Consider the following 16,376-nt stretch of genomic DNA (forward strand, 5'->3'; position numbering starts at 1 on the left):
ACTCCCCTAAGTGGGAAGTGATAAGTTCGCCTCTCATTTGAGGCAAATAGTGTGTATTTGTAGAGTATTTCCCTTTCTTATAATAATAAATAAAAAACACAATTATTATTGTTGTTATGCATAGATAGTTAGATACTTTAGTCTTTATATTATTTATTTCTTAGTTGAGAGATACCAAGTTATGTGATATCCACCTCAAAAAAAAAAAAAAAAAGTTATGTGATATCTTGAAATTTATAGTTTTATTTTTTCTGCTAAGAAGAAAGGGATGGAAAATCTACACTAATATCCTTTGTATTTTTACTTCTTACATGTTTCTATTTTCTATTTAACGAAGAGTGGGAGTGGCTAAAATCACCATCATCATTATATAATTGAGTGGTGAAATGTACTCACCAATGCTATTGAAAGATTAATTTAGCTATTCATGTCCAATTCTATGGATAAAAAGTGCAATTAACTTTGTCTTTGTTGTTGTTGTTATTGTTTTTTTTTTTTTTTTTAAATTGTTTTGTTTCCATTTAAAGAACACACAAAAATATATCACCCCAAAAAGAAAAAAAAAATACCACATATTGGGTATTTTTGTAGAGGTAGAGGAAATGGAGTAAAAATTAAGACTACCCCAAACAAATGTGATCAAAAGCTTATTTAATTTACAATTAGATTACACATTTATACAAGACTACAAGTTGTTCTTGTTCTTATTGTTGTTCTAAGATAGATTTATATGTATTAACGTAAAACTAATCAAATTTCATAATAATTGGGAGAAGAAAAAAAAAAAATCTACAAAGGAGAGGACTTGAAGCAGAGCAGAGCAGCCAGCAGGGCTTGTATGTTATCTATAAGTATATATATATATATAAAAGAGGATATTTAATTTATGATGATGCATGGGTCAGGAAAAATCGGGCTCGTTGGGTTTGAAAAGCTTTGGCATCCGCAAGCTGGGATCTGCGGGGTCCATAGTGATCTTCTGGCTTGCAGCAACCCCTTTCCTAGTATTTGCAGCAAATTTGGAAGCCAAAATTGTAGCACTCAGATGCTGAGCATGGGTGTCACTAGCTCCTGCTGCTGCTGGATCACTACCATCCTTGCCCTCATCATCATCTTCCTCCGTAAACTGCATATAGCTCATACTCTCCTGCCTCGCCAATTCCTCCGCCATCTTCTTCCTCTTATACCGCCGCCATGCCGCCTGCATGAAGCACGCCCCCCACGTCCTCCACTGGTGCGAGTAGTACCGGAAAGCATGCTGCAGTTTTTTGCTGTGTAGACGCCTGAACTGGTTCGCCACAAACTTCAGGTCTTCTGCGCGGAGAGCAAACGCCTCCACTTCCATAATCGATTTTACAGTTCGCGTCGAGCATGGAAGATTCGGGTTCACGTTCGGCATTAGTGCCCAGGTTAGTAGCTCCTCACCGCAGAAGTCCCCTTGTTTCAGAGTGATGGAGTTGAAGAATCCAGACTGTCCGCCATTCGTGGTCGAGCTTTCCAGTTGCCCTCGGATAATGAAAAGCATCTCATTCACCGGATCACCTTCCCGGACAATGAACGTGTCTTTGGTGTTCAACGACGAAACAAGCCGCTCACATATTGCATCTAAAAGCTGGTCATCCATTTGTGAGAAGAAAGGGACCTGCATGTATAAAACACAATCTCCTAATTATATTGTTTGGTGGAGACCAGTTAGTTTATAAAGAAATAAAGTTTTGTCTTCGCTACTAGTTATAGCTTAGCTTTTGGGCCTAGTGGTAACCATTCTCTGACAAGTGGTATCAGATCCAGATTACGAGGTTCGAGTTCCAGCAAGAAGAACAGTTAAAAGACTGGTTGATGCTGGGAAGGAGCTAGTAAGGACCAAGTCCAGTTGATTCTTGGTAAGAAACACCTAGTGCAACTTACACAAACATATATGCTCCTCATTGAAATAGTAAGATATTAAGAGAAAAGACTTACACGGCGAACAAGAGCCAGACAAAGATGCCTCTGAATTTCACGTCGTATATCCAGTGGTAATGAACGCAATATCTCTTCTTCTTCCACTCCTCTGGTAGCAAGCCACTTATATTGAACGAATCGACGAACACGTTCCTGCAGATCCTGGGGTAGTTGACGGTGACTCATCCATTCCTCTGTATCTCTACGTTTAATCCTCCACTCTTCAAGTCTTGTTGACATAGATTGAAGATAGGACTTCAACCAAAATGGAATTACAAGTGATGTTAGAATTTTCACTTGAAACTTCCTTTATCAGATTATTCACTCTTTACTGTTCATATAAATAATAATAATCTGATTTGAACATTCCAGGTTTATCAAAACATGGCACAATAGCAAAATTGGTAAAGCCATATTTCATTGCCTTGGACATGACAAGGCAGAGAGGAGCAAAAGAAGCATAAATTTGTGAAGCAAATTAAAGAGACAACATTTTGGACTTGAGGAGTTTTACGAAAACAAGTGTTTTACTGCAAGAATCGTATTGAACTACCATATTATTGAGCATGAGTTTGCCAAACTTAAAGTCCACACTTTGATATGATCTATTTAAGATGTGTCCTTCCCTCACTGCAAGAATCTTTAAAATTCTGCAGAGACTTTCAACATTCATTCTCTCTAAGATCCTTAACAGTTTCAACATTTAAAATCCACTCATTACTTTCTAGTGAATCCACTCATTCTCTCTAAGATCCTTAACAGTTTCAACATTTAAAATCCACTCATTGCTTTCTAGTGAATCCACTCACAAAGTTAACTCCTGCATTGGCCTGTTACAACATTGTCATATTGCGGTGAACCATAGAATTACTTCAAGGTTTTCAATTGACATCCAACTTCCAAGTATTTCCTAATCTTAGGAGAACCAGCTCTCCTTACCTCAACCACTCAACAACATAATGTGTAACTCCCTGTCAAATATCTGATATTCATAGAAACACTTCTCCAATTTTGTGTCCCTATTCTTTACCCATTATGACACTCTTAACCCCAAACTACAAAACTGCCTCCACCATCATTCCCTTCCATTGAAGGTACCCTCTGTTTCTCCCTCTTAAATTCGAAGTTATAACTTCAGCTCATCCCTCCATCAATAACAATGAATAGAAAGCATAGCCATGAGTTGCTTCAACAAAAGACCACTTCTTTGCCATACTCTTTACTTTTCTACTCTCCCCCATCTTCCCGGAAATAGTTCAAAATGAAAACAAAAAAAAAAAATCAAATTCATGAGTAAAATTTGGAAGTATGTCTAAATTTTACCATTGAAAAAAAATGGATATGTACATGTTCAATCATTTGTGTTTAAATTGTGCATATATAATATTTAATAGAAAATTGATCTTTTGCATATTGCTTCAGAAATAGATGATCTGTGTTAAATATTGACAAATTCTCAAAACTTTGACCTTTCTCTCACCAGTGGTCAACATTATGGACCTGAATAGGGATGATAATTGTATGCATAGTTGAAGGGTACTCACAATTTTATCTAGATGGATACAGATATTTAATTTAAATTGAAATTGAGATCTCTCATCCATTTCTCAAACTGGGGGTCAAAAATTAGAGGAAAGACCAAAATTGAGAGGAAGATAACTTTTCATATTAGGCTTCACCAGTGAAAATAGATTATTTATTGAGAATAGCATTATAGCTTAAACGAAACCACATGGATGGGTCTATTAGGTTTCGACACCAAAAATAACAGGACAATTAGAGGGTAATGTACTACATAAATAGATGTTCCACTTCCATTAATTTCTGTAAAGAAAATGGAACATCTTTTTATGTGCACCTTTAAGAGGGAGAAAGTACCTGCATGTTCCCAATCAGAAGTGCAAAAATAACTAAGCCCATAAGACAGATAATAGAACTAAAGAGTGTCTCAACAGTATTAGTGGTGGTGTCCATTCCTTGTCCATACGAACTGCAAATCAAGATATTATAATTCCATTAGTGCATATATTAATGACATACATAGTTGTATGTACCAAAAAAAACACAAAAAAAGAATATTAGCATTATCAGAAGTTAAATTGTACAGGATATCCAAAGCTATCTGGTAAAATAAATTATAGTAACGTAGGCCAAGCTGATTTGGTTGGTTCGTGATAAATGGGCTTTAACATGGCAACAATATATGATAAGCAAGTCACTAGATTTACAGTCATTGAGACTTCACATATATCCCAATGATAACATGGTAATGATGGTATGGCTCCGCTGCAAGCTTGAGCTAGATTCAACAACCCCATTTCATGATAGGTATTTATCAGCAGGCCTGTAGATTTAACTTGATCAAAGATTATTTAAAAAAAAAAAAAAAATCTCCTCAAGAGCTCAACTGACAGGGAGATCTGTTGTTCCAAAGTTATACCAATCAAAGAATGTCTTAAAGCTCGTTCATTATCAGCATCTAAGATAAGTTTCGTCAGATTAGTACTGGTAAGCTTATACAAGGGAGAGTTGAATGACTTGAATCAATTAGTTTTTCTACAGAGTTAATTTCAGAATTACTTCTTGACTAAGGTGGAATCTCCACATTTGGTTCTGTCATTTTAATCTGACCACCTTGCATCCTTAACTTTGACTCTTTCACGAGATTCAATCCTACTGAAGGATTAAATCTGGTAAAACAATTAAAAGGGTAGGACTCATTTGGGCAAAAAATTGAAATCAAGGATGTAATGTGGTCAGATTAAAAGGATAGTCAAGGACTAAAACTAGAATTAACTCTATTTCAACCGCTAAGACTTCAGCATTTGAACCAGCTTAATCTAGATCAGTTCAGTATTTGAACCTGTTTACTTCAGACAAGTTAGATGTTAATCATCAGTAGCTTAGCATGATGATGCTCAAGGAAGATCCTCAATGACTCAATCACACCTTTTGACAAGGTCTACCCACATCATTCTGCTTTTACAGTTCTTGATTACAGGAAGGAACTTAACATGTAACTTTCTTGTAATCAAATGGAGAATCTGCCAACTATGATTCCAATACTGCTGCTGCATCATTTTGGGTCATTTTAGATCAAATCCATGCCATGTGAGCGATCCATAAAAACTAGATCCAAAGTAACTGGTCTGTTACTATTGGTTGTGATTTTGATTCTAAATCCTATTGGCATTACATCTAAATTCTCTAACAAGAGAGAGCACTGTCAAGGGGCCTACTAAAGATAGCATTAGATGATGATTAAAAAGGAGAGTTAAGAACTAAGGAATTCCTTTCTCAGCACATGAAAGTAATACGACAGGAAAAATAAAAAGCTTCCACTCAAAGACTGAATATAATATAGCAAAACACAACCATTTGAAATAATGAAAAATATACCTTAGGCTCCTCAAACCCCACCAAAGGCAGTAAAAATATCTCTCATAAAATCTTGCAGAAGAAACCTGGTCATTATATGCATCAGCAAACATTCCAAACCCAAAGTCATTCGGTGTAGTTTTAGCATTACAATGTTTGAACACTTTCGTGTGCTTAACCCATCCTCGGCGCAGAGGCATTGTGAGGTATGAACAATCAAGATACAAGGGGTTGCACTTCTTCCCCTGCTTTTTACATTCCATCTTCCAGCATGAGAAGTGCCGCTCTACTGACATCAGATACCATACAGCTCCTAGAACCTGCACTGACAAATAAAATCATAATGAATAGGTTACATTTATAAGTTTTTTATGCTAAAAAGGATAATGAGTTTCAATTTCATTCCATGTCTTCAGAACTAATAACTTAAATTACTTAACCAAAAAAGGGAGCATTTCACTTTTAGTCCTTGAGTAATTTAACCAAAAAAGGGAGAATTCCACTTTTAGTCCTTGAGTTATATAGTAATAGTAGATTTAGTCTTTGGTGTTATAAGTGTCACCACTTTTAATCCCTAAGTTGTTAGTCAAGTGGTGCTTTTGGTCCTTCTACTAAGATGGCGATACTGGAAGCCAGGACTGTGCTTAGTCACTTAGAGAAAATTTAATGGGCATACTAGGTTTTAATGTAACAGTAGGAGCTATACTTACAACTTCTAATGAAGGAGAATGAGAGTGCCTCCTTTTAGGGATTAGAGGATGCTTTTACAAGTAAACAATGCTCACTGGTACAGAAGTTTTGCAGCAATACAGTTGTGCAAAGTAGAGAAAGAATGTGCAGTTCATATGAAGGTTAACCAAAAGATCTTTAGACCTAATACTGTTTTGTCTTTCTACACTTAAGTTATATTAATAAAGAGTTACAAGCCATAACAGAAAGCTAAGCAGTTAGTTAGATAGCTGAAACTTTAGATCTTACGTGACTAGCAAGCAAATAGAGAAGAAGATTATATGCAGCACCGGACCAAGCAGTCTTTGCCACAACCCCAGTGTTCTTGATGATTTTCCAATTTAAAGGGAAAATGACTAACAGCTTTGGAACATATTGTAGCATAATAACCAGAGCAACGGCATGATTAGCATGAGCAGCAGTAGGGCTTTTCTTCAAGGGCATTATAAACCAAATAAGAATCTGCATAAACCAAAGAGAAGTTTCTGTTTATGAAACATAATTGTGAATCATCATACTTTAAAAGCGAAAAAGCTTTTAAACTTCTATTTTGTCAGAAAGCTAGGTTTTTTGTGATTTGATTACTTTACATAATTCCTTTCTGGCTCATGTTCCTATTTCTGTTACAATCTAGCAGGAAATGTTAATTGTACTTTGACAAGAATGTCAATTTTGAGAAAATTTAAATTTCCACTTGTAAGAAATTCTGAATAGTTCTTCTTATCAATTGAAAAATACAAGCCCTAATTTATACAAAGACGAAGATTGATTATAGGGAAGAGAATCCTATAATCAGGGAAAGTAAATAAAAGGATCACTAAACTAGGAAAGAATAAAATCATATCACTAATTACAGATCCTAAGAATATATGCATATCAATCTAATATTTTCACATATCAATTCTAATATTTCCACACTCCCCCTCAAGCTGAGTTGTATATATTATACAAACCCAGCTTGGAATTAAATTCTTCAAAGCTCCTTCTAGGTAGAGCCTTCGTAAGGATGTCGGCAATCTGTTTCTTTGTAGGAATGTAGTTGAGTTCAATGATCCTCGAATTCACATTCTCATAAATGAAGTGCCTGTCTATTTCAACGTGCTTTGTTCTATCGTGATGAACCGGGTTCTTAGCAATGCTGATGGCAGCTTGACTATCACTGTACATTTTGAAAGATGTAGGAGTTTCAATTTTCAACTCATTCAACAACCTTTTAATCCACATCCCCTCACATATACCTAATGCCAGTGCACGGTATTCTGATTCTGCACTACTCCGAGAGACAACTGACTGTTTTTTGCTGCGCCAAGTGACTAGATTTCCCCATACATAGGTACAGTAACCACTAATCGATCGTCTATCCGTCAACTCTCCAGCCCAACTAGAATCCGTGTAGACTTCTAGGTCTCGGTTGTCATGTTTTCTGAAGTGCAAACCAAGACCTGGTGTCATTTTGAGATACCTTAGAATACGATAAACAGCTTCCAAATGCTCCTCATTAGGGTTATGCATATGTTGACTTACAACACTAACAGAGAAAGCAATATCAGGTCTGGTGTGGGAGAGATAAATTAGTTTTCCCACTAATCTTTGATAGCTCCCCCTCTCTACTGGAATTGGTTCCCCACTCCGATTTGTTTTTAAGTTAGGGTCCATTGGAGTATCTGCTGGCTGGCTTACTTCCAAGCATTCCAGTTTCGTTTAGAAGATCTAGGATGTACTTTCGTTGAGATATAACAATCCCTTCCTTAGATCGAGCTACCTCCATCCCAAGAAAGTATTTGAGGAATCCTAGATCTTTGATCTCAAATTCTGATGCAAGAAACTTCTTGAGGTTTGAAATCTCACCTGAATCATCTCCAGTTAGGATTATGTCATCCACATAGACAATGAGAATTGCTAGCTTTCCTGTTGAAGAGATTTTAACAAACAGGGTATTGATCAGCTTGACACTGAGTGTATCCAAATTTTACAATTGACTTTGCAAACCTATCAAACCATGCCCGAGGTGATTGTTTCAAGCCATAGAGAGATTTTTGTAGTTTGCATACTAGTCGTCCATTCGAGTTTTTTTTCAAACCTGGTGGAATTTCCATATAAACTTCTTCTTCCAATTCTCTATTTAAGAATGCATTCTTTACATCCAGCTGATATAAAGGCCAATCGCAATTCACAGCAAGTGATAACAGAACTCTTACTGTATTGAGTTTGGCAACAGGGGCAAAGGTCTCTTGATAGTCAACACCATATGATTGAGTGAACCCCTTGGCAACCAACCGGGCCTTGAATCTGTTGATACTCCCATCTGAATTATACTTGACAGTGAAAATCCACTTACATCCAACTGCATGTTTTCCTTGAGGTAACTCAACAAGACGCCATGTACCATTCTTCTCAAGAGCATTTATTTCCTCATTGACAGCAACCTTCCATTTGGGATCTCTTAGTGCCTCGTAGATGTTTGTGGGAATCTGGACAAGATCAAGAGAGGCAACAAAGGCTCGATACATAGGAGTTAATTTTCCATAAGCAACATACCTTTCTATTGGGTGACTAGTGCATGTTCTAACATCCTTTCGTTGAGCAATAGGCAAATCAAGATCATCAATAGCAGTAGATACCAACTCATGGGTCATAGAGTCCTTACCTTCATGATTTTCAAGGTCAAGTAAGCTCGAATTTGTGTTTGAACAGTCCTGGCTTTGCATGTTAGCCTCTATATTTTGAAGTTTTCTCCTTCTATAAACACGGAGTTCTGGTGCTTGAGGAGGTGAATTTGTTACAGTGTTTTCTGAGTATGGATGGTTGTTTATTAGAGGCGAAGATGGGTTGATTGTAGGAAGAGAGGATGACGGGTGATTGACCATGTTTTCTGGAGTCACATCTGATGAAAGAGGTAATAGAGAACTGGATGATATAGGTGATAAATCAGGTTGAGTTGGAGTAGGTTGATGCTGGTATGGTAGGACATTAGGTGAGGGAAAGGTAGCCTGATTATCTTGAAGTGTTTCCCAAAGTTGATATTCGCTCAAATGCTCCCCCTAAATACCAGATTTGGGAAAGAATGATTGGTGTTCAAAAAAAGTGACATCCAAAGTATGATAAACTCTTTTTGTGACTGGAGAGTAACATTTGTACCCCTTTTGAGTATTAGAATACCCAATGAAGATGCATCTGTGTGATTTGGGGTCAAGTTTTGTTCTTTTGTGATCATAGATATGGACAAAAGCAGTACAACCAAAAATTTTGAGTGGCAATTCCGAGGAAAAAAATGAGAGGTGAGGGAATGCTTGTAGTAACAAGGATCGTGGTGTCTTGAACTTTAAGACACTACTAGGCATACGGTTTATGAGGTAAGTGGCAGTAAGTACAGCTTCCCCCCAAAAGTGTTTAGGCACATGATTTGAAAACATGATGGACCGAGAGATTTCAAGAAGGTGCCTATTTTTCCTCTCAGCCACTCCATTTTGCTGAGGGGTGTTGACACAGGAACTAATATGGACAATTCCCTGATCTAACAAGTATGGACCAAGAATTGAGTTGTAGTATTCTGTCCCATTATCAGTTTTCAAAACTTTAACTTTTTGTTTGAACTGAATTTGAATCATGGAATGAAAAGCTTTAAAAAATGATGCAGTTTCTGATTTTTCTTTCATGAGGAAAGTCCTTGTGGTCCTAGTGTGGTCATCAATGAAGGATACAAACCATCTAGAACCATTAACATTTTTCACCCTTGAAGGCCCCCAAATGTCACTATGTATCAACGAAAAAGGTTGAGAAGGTTTGTAAGGATTGCTTGAATAAATGCTTTGAGTATGTTTTGCAAGTTGACACACTTCGCAATGAAAAAACTTGGGTTTTTTATTGATAAATAAATCAGGAAACAGTTTTTCAAGATAAACAAAATTTGGATGTCCAAGGCGAAAATGCCACAACATGACTAGACTCTCATGGGAGACAGAAACAGAATTGAAACCATAATTTGACTTGGGGAAATGTTTATTTTCAAGAGTGTTTTTGAGAATATAGAGACCGCCGCAAATTTCAGCACTGCCAATCACCTTCTCCGAGCCCACAACCTGAAATTCACAAAGCTTAGGATAGAATTTAGTTACACAATTCATGTCTCTAGTGAGTTTACTGATGGAAAGAAGGTTGCAACTTAATTTAGGAACAAAGAGAACAGATGAAAGAAAAAGTTCATCAGTTAATTTGACAGATCCTGTTCCTATCACGTTAGAGAGGGATCCATCAGCAATTCTGACCGTGGTGGGATTGGTACAAGGTTTGAATGTATGAAAAACCTTTAAATCACCTGACATATGGTCGGATGCCCCAGAATCCAACATCCAAGGACTTGTGTTATTGGAATTTGCAGCAAATGCGTGAGAAGTGGTACCTTGATGACTCATCATACTAACATGTGCTTCAGCGGAAGGTAGGATTGACTGTTGTGCAACAGATATCTGCCCAAAAAGCTTTTGCAGCACCTCAAGCTGAATTTTTGAGAAAGGACGGACTTCATTGGGTGATGTTTCAGAGGTTGCAGCCACATTAGCACGGGCTTGATCAGTACGGGGTTTGGGTTTCCAATCAGCAGGCTTACCGTGAATTTTCCAGCAAGTCTCACGATAATGTCCAGCCTTTTTGCAGTGCTCACACCATGGTCTGCCCCCTTTTCGAGGCCTGCTATCTTGAGAGGAAGTATGAGTGAGCATTGCAGAGATTTCTGAGTGTGAAGTTGTGTCAGCCATCATCAATTTTTGTCGGCTTTCCTCCCTTCTAACTTCAGCAAAAGCTTCGCGAATGGGAGGAAAAGGCCGGACACTCATGATTCTCCCCCTGACCTGATCTAGGTTCTTGTTTAAACCTAATAAAAATCTGAAGGTTCTCTTTTGCTCAACAATATTTTTGTAAAGTGCAGAATCATCAGGACACTTCCAAGAGTATACTTCAAACATATCAAGGTGTTGCCAGTACCTTGTTATGGTGTTGTAATATTGTGTGACATTGGAGTCCCCTTGCTTTAACTCAAATAGCTTGGTTTCAGTTTCAAACAGTTCTGAAGTGTTTTCAAAACTAGAATATGTGTCACGTGCTCCATCCCAAATTTCTTTGGCTGTACGATAGAGGAGAAAATTTTCTCCAATCTCAGAAAGCATGGAGTTGATTAACCAGGACATTACCATATGGTTTTCAGATTTCCATTGGCGATAGCTAGCATCAGTTTCCTTAGGCTTCACGATTTCACCAATGTGGTATTCGTCTTTCCCTCTGCCAGAGACATACATGAGAACTGACTGGGACCATTGAATGTAGTTGTGGCCGTTGAGCTTATGAGAGGTGATTGGGAGAGGAGAACTATCAAGGACTTGAGGAAGGTTAGGATGATTTGTGACAGTCGAGTGAGAAGGATGTGATGACCCATCTAAAGGTGAGGAATCAACTGGAAGGGTTTCAATAGGTTTAGACATAGTTGCTGGAGAGATTTGGTGAGGGAGGATAGAGAAGAGCTAGGGGTTTAGAGTCAGGCTCTGATACCATGTAAGAAATTCTGAATAGTTCTTCTTATCAATTGAAAAATACAAGCCCTAATTTATACAAAGAAGAAGATTGATTATAGGGAAGAGAATCCTATAATCAGGGAAAGTAAATAAAAGGATCACTAAACTTAGAAAGAATAAAATCATATCACTAATTACAGATCCTAAGAATATATGCATATCAATCTAATATTTTCAGATATCAATTCTAATATTTCCACACCACTTTACTAATGTGTGTGTATATATATATATATATATATATATATATATATATATATATATAAAGCCCAAACCTTTTTTATACGTAAGGGTTCTCAGCATCCACTTCCCAATATCTCAGTGAAACAAAATGTGGGTTATCACATTTCTAATTGTTTCCAGTTGTTTAAAGCTAATACGTAGTTTTCATCTCTAGTCCAATACACTATATATAGAGTCAAATTTTTACATAAAGTAATTGAAAAAGATTTGCTTGATTAGAGCAATAGTGTTCTCTTACAAAAACTTGAGCACTTAAATTTTTTTTTCAAGTATTATTATAGAAAAATCAATCTTCACTGATAAGAGAAAGAGAAAGAGAAATAGAAATTAGTATTGGACTATTGGTAGTGAGATTAGGCCGGAATTATATTAAGACTAGTAATGGGAGGGTCCTTTAGAATATTATAAAACCAGGCTAGGTCCTCATTCCTCTCAGACAGTTAGTAGCTTGCCCCATTGATAGCTCCACAAGGATCAAAAGAGGAGTAGAAGCCAAGCCCTTGTCCAAGACATGTCGTCTCAAAGGTAGAAAACCAAATGAAACAATTATCACCAAGTCAATTGCATATCTAGACATCCATCATTAAACTATGTTCTCTAACTTGCAAATCCTACTCTCACACTATGTGTTCTCTTAGCAGAATGGCCAGTAGTCATCTTTCAAAGCAGAGACCTACTGGTGCATGGACCAAGTAAAATTCTGTGTTTTCTGTTACTTCTTCCATCCATCAACCTATACTATGAATTTTATTTATTAAAAAAGAAAAAGAAGAAGAACCTTTAGTAGGTGAAGAAAATAAACACTAGAGAAAATCATTAGAATTCCCACACAGCAGAGCAATTCCACGCACAGTGCTATAAATTTATTGTCAACTAACAGCCCCCTAGAAAACACCATACAAACAATCTCATACTTATGCGGGTTTCCAGCAACATCTCTTCAGAAGAAATGCACTATTTAAGTTGTAATCAGTACAAATTATAAGCATATATACGATAGTACATGATTAAAAAAAAAAATTGTTTTCTACTGAAAGAACTTTCGTAAAGCACTTACTTGAGGGAGAGGGAGAGTGGCGGCGAGATCAATTGCGAAGTCGGTTTTAAGGTACCGGATACCGATTTTCCTTTTGTCAAGCACAAGCTCCCCCTTGCCGAAGACCCGGGAAGTGCGGGACACGAAGGCGGTGCGGAATTTCATGAGGATCTGGATAACAGAGAACAAGTCGGCTAAGCTGCGGAAGCCGATGAGGAAGTACCCAACACGGTCGTCGACCTTCATACATCTGTTCTTTCGGATCCGAGGGAGGAGGAGGAAGAGGGGGTCGATGAAGAGGCCGACGAGGGAAGAGACGAGGAAGATGTGGTTCCATCTAAGGATGAAGTCGCTGCTGGGATCGAGAATCTGCTGCCACCACGGCTTCTGGCGGTCGTATATGAGGGACTGCTTGAAGCGATTGACGAGCTTGGTGGATTCGAGGCGGAGGTAGTCCATGGCGTCGGTGGTCCATTTGCCGGAAAACTGGAGAGGTGAAGGAAAACCTAAGAAGAATTAGGGATGGGATTGGAGAAAGGGGAAAGCGAATGGGTATATGGGAGGAGAAGAAAATAAAACGGGGAACCAGCCGTTGAGTTTGTTCATTAGCGCGCCAAAAATTAAATAAAAACAAAACTATAAATTGCAAAATTTATGATTATTATTATTTTTCATGATTAGTGAATGATTAAGAAGGAAATCAGGGCCAACCACCTTAGAGCATCCGCATCAGTTGGGGTTATTTCTTAGTTATTTGTGGGCCCCAACATCCACCTCATCATCCATTACCTCACTCAATTACAAAAAACCCTTCTCCACATCAGTTTTAAGTTATTTCTCAGTTTTTTATGCACCCACCATTTAACCCATTATATTTTAATAATTTCTTTATCTATTTTATTTATAAATTTATAATTTTAATAAAAATAGTGAATTGTAAAATAAAATAAAATAAAAAAATAAAAGAAAATAATAAAAAGTTGGCTATACTATAAAAATTTATAAGGTAATTACAAAACAAAACAAAATAATAATTAAAATTAATTACTTAAATAAAAAAGAACAAAATATAAATAAACAATAATTAAAATTTAAAAAAATATATACAATCTGTTGCCAGCAACGGCCGGAAAATGACCGTTGCTGGCAACGGACTTTGGCCGTTGCTATGGCCAGCAACAGCCAAAAGTAATTAAATTGAGAGTGGCCGCCAGCTGGCGGCCACTCTCAATTGCGCATTATCTTTCTTTTTTTTTTTTTTTTTTATTCTGAAATAATTCTGACATTATATGGGTTGTTGCAGGAGAATTATTTCTCAATTCATTCACTCTCACATTTGTTATTATCTTCAACCAAGAAGAATTCATCTGACATTATCTTCAAAATAACTACAGATGGTGATGCTCTTACAGGTGATGGCATTCTGGTTATCATTCTAATATAACTTTATTTATAATCACTATTATTATTATATATATAAATTCTGTTTATCAATCTACTACTCTCCGTCTCATTTTATGTGTTTTATTTATAATCATTATTATCGTTATATATAAAAACTCTGTTTATTAATCTACTACTCTCCATCTCATTTTATGTGTCTGGTTCAATTAACGAGGTTTGATTGAAGTTATTTTTTATATAATTTTTTTATAATATTAAATTTATTATTAATATACAAAATTTATATATTTAGCAATTATATTAAAAGTATTATTAAACACACAAAAAAATAAAAAATAAGTATAAAAAATTATTAAAAAAATACAAAAACAAAGAATAAAGAGTTGGTTTGACCAATGAATAGTCAGTAGGACACAACTAATATCATTTACTCAACCATATATATCTACCACCACCGACCTCCCATATCTACTTATCTTTGCATCACCGCTATTATTCATAAGATTTATATAACCATTTAAAATTTTGAATCAAAATACATTTAGAACTACCTGAACTTAAATGAATATTATTGCATGTACCCATTCCAAACTCGTTTGACACTACCCATATAGCACTCAGAATTACCTTGGAACCTATTTAATGCATGCGCATGCTACACACACAATTGAGTGTCGGGCAGGAGAATTTCACAACTACTCGAACTTGTTTCAAACTCGACTATCAACTATTCAAACTCATCCTATTAGGGTTCAAGTAGCCGATATTATTTTGTACATTGTCATCCATGGATATTACTTAATCATTTTAATTTAAAACTCAAAAAGCAACACTCAAAATTTTGAATATCTAAATTGTCCCGGTCCAATGTGTATACACAACATGAGCGCACCACTCGATACTATTGTCACATTTCACAAGCATTACTTGAACCGTCCCGGTCCAATGTGCATGCACAACATGAGCGCACCACTCGATACTATTGTCACATTACACAAACATTACTTGAACGTTATAAAATAATTGAGTTTTAAATAAATCACTTATTTTTTCATTTGAAAAATAATATGAAAATTAAATGCTGAAAAAATCGCTTTATGTTTTTATACCATTTTTCTAATGGCAAAAGAAAGAATGAGAAAACTGTGAAAAAATGAAATTCAAAAAAAAAAAAAAAATAGAAAGTAGAAAATTGCATTAAACATTATTTCCATTTTTATGATAATTTTTACTATTTAACTGATTGACATGCAATTAATTAGTACTCCGTAGTATTTACTAATATGTTGTTTGATTTTACAAGTTACGTACAACATAATCAAACATGCTAAAAAAATAATGATTACACAATTTTGAATTTGATTTTTGGTCAGAAGTAGTGTATAAATACTGCTTGTTCAAAGTTTTCTCTTACTTACAATATTAATCACATATTGAACTATTAGTCTGTTACCCAAAAAATATTATCTTTTGATTGTATCTGAATGAGTGGAATGTTCATAATGGTTAGTGAAATCAACCTCTTAGTTCAAATAAAGGAATGAAGTTTAGAGTAGTGAGAACATATAAAATACCCGAATATAGAGGTAGCATAGTTCGTAAGAGTAAGGAATGTGTTTTTTCATGATTAAGAGGTTAATATAATTGTTATAATAATTTATATTTCCATATATCTCTTGAATAACTAATTTATTATATCTTTAATTCGATCTATATTAATGCTTCCATAACAAGGGAACAAAAGCATAGAAACATATTGAAGAAGAGTGTTGTGTATGGTGTTAAAAACTTTTTTAGTGATAACTAAGTATAAAACTACAAAACATCATTTTATAGTTAAGTTTAAATTTTAGGAATATATATGTTATAAATTTTGATGAGCTAAGAATGTATTTCTAGTCTGAAAAAAAATTGTATCTCCAAATTTATTTTGTAAATTGTTTGCTCAAAATTGTTTAAGTGTCAAGAAGATTTCATGAGCAGTAAATGTTTTCTAGAAGCAACAAAGTTCTTAAAATATTTAAGAAGCGTCAAAGTTTTTAGAACGGGAAGCAGCAAAGTTCTTAGAAGATTTGAGA

General features: G+C 35.8%; 1 protein-coding gene across 1 annotated transcript; it reads right to left on the reverse strand.

Annotated features, from left to right (window-relative positions):
* Window positions 1-665: 665 nt before the first annotated feature.
* LOC109191186 (probable cyclic nucleotide-gated ion channel 16) lies at window positions 666-13,491 on the reverse strand. Its single transcript, XM_019341773.1, has 6 exons — window positions 12,916-13,491; window positions 6,301-6,513; window positions 5,344-5,642; window positions 3,823-3,934; window positions 1,963-2,199; window positions 666-1,642 (listed from the first exon to the last, which is right to left on the reverse strand). The coding sequence occupies exons 1-6, from the start codon at window positions 13,351-13,353 to the stop codon at window positions 902-904; spliced, it is 2,040 nt and encodes a 679-aa protein (XP_019197318.1). The 5' UTR covers window positions 13,354-13,491; the 3' UTR covers window positions 666-901.
* Between the last annotated feature and the right edge of the window lie 2,885 nt (window positions 13,492-16,376).

Source organism: Ipomoea nil, unplaced genomic scaffold (assembly GCF_001879475.1).
Source record: "Ipomoea nil cultivar Tokyo-kokei standard unplaced genomic scaffold, Asagao_1.1 scaffold1617, whole genome shotgun sequence".
Taxonomy (NCBI): Eukaryota; Viridiplantae; Streptophyta; class Magnoliopsida; order Solanales; family Convolvulaceae; genus Ipomoea; species Ipomoea nil.

Excerpts from the sequence above, each read along its gene's own strand:
- LOC109191186 (XM_019341773.1), bottom strand. The coding sequence starts at position 13,353 with ATGGACTACCTCCGCCTCGAATCCACCAAGCTCGTCAATCGCTTCAAG. Across the intron at positions 5,643-6,300 it reads TCTATTTGCTTGCTAGTCAC|GTTCTAGGAGCTGTATGGTA; the intron begins GTAAGATCTAAA and ends TTGTCAGTGCAG. Across the intron at positions 2,200-3,822 it reads TTCTGATTGGGAACATGCAG|TCCTATCTTCAATCTATGTC; the intron begins GTACTTTCTCCC and ends TTTTGGTTGAAG.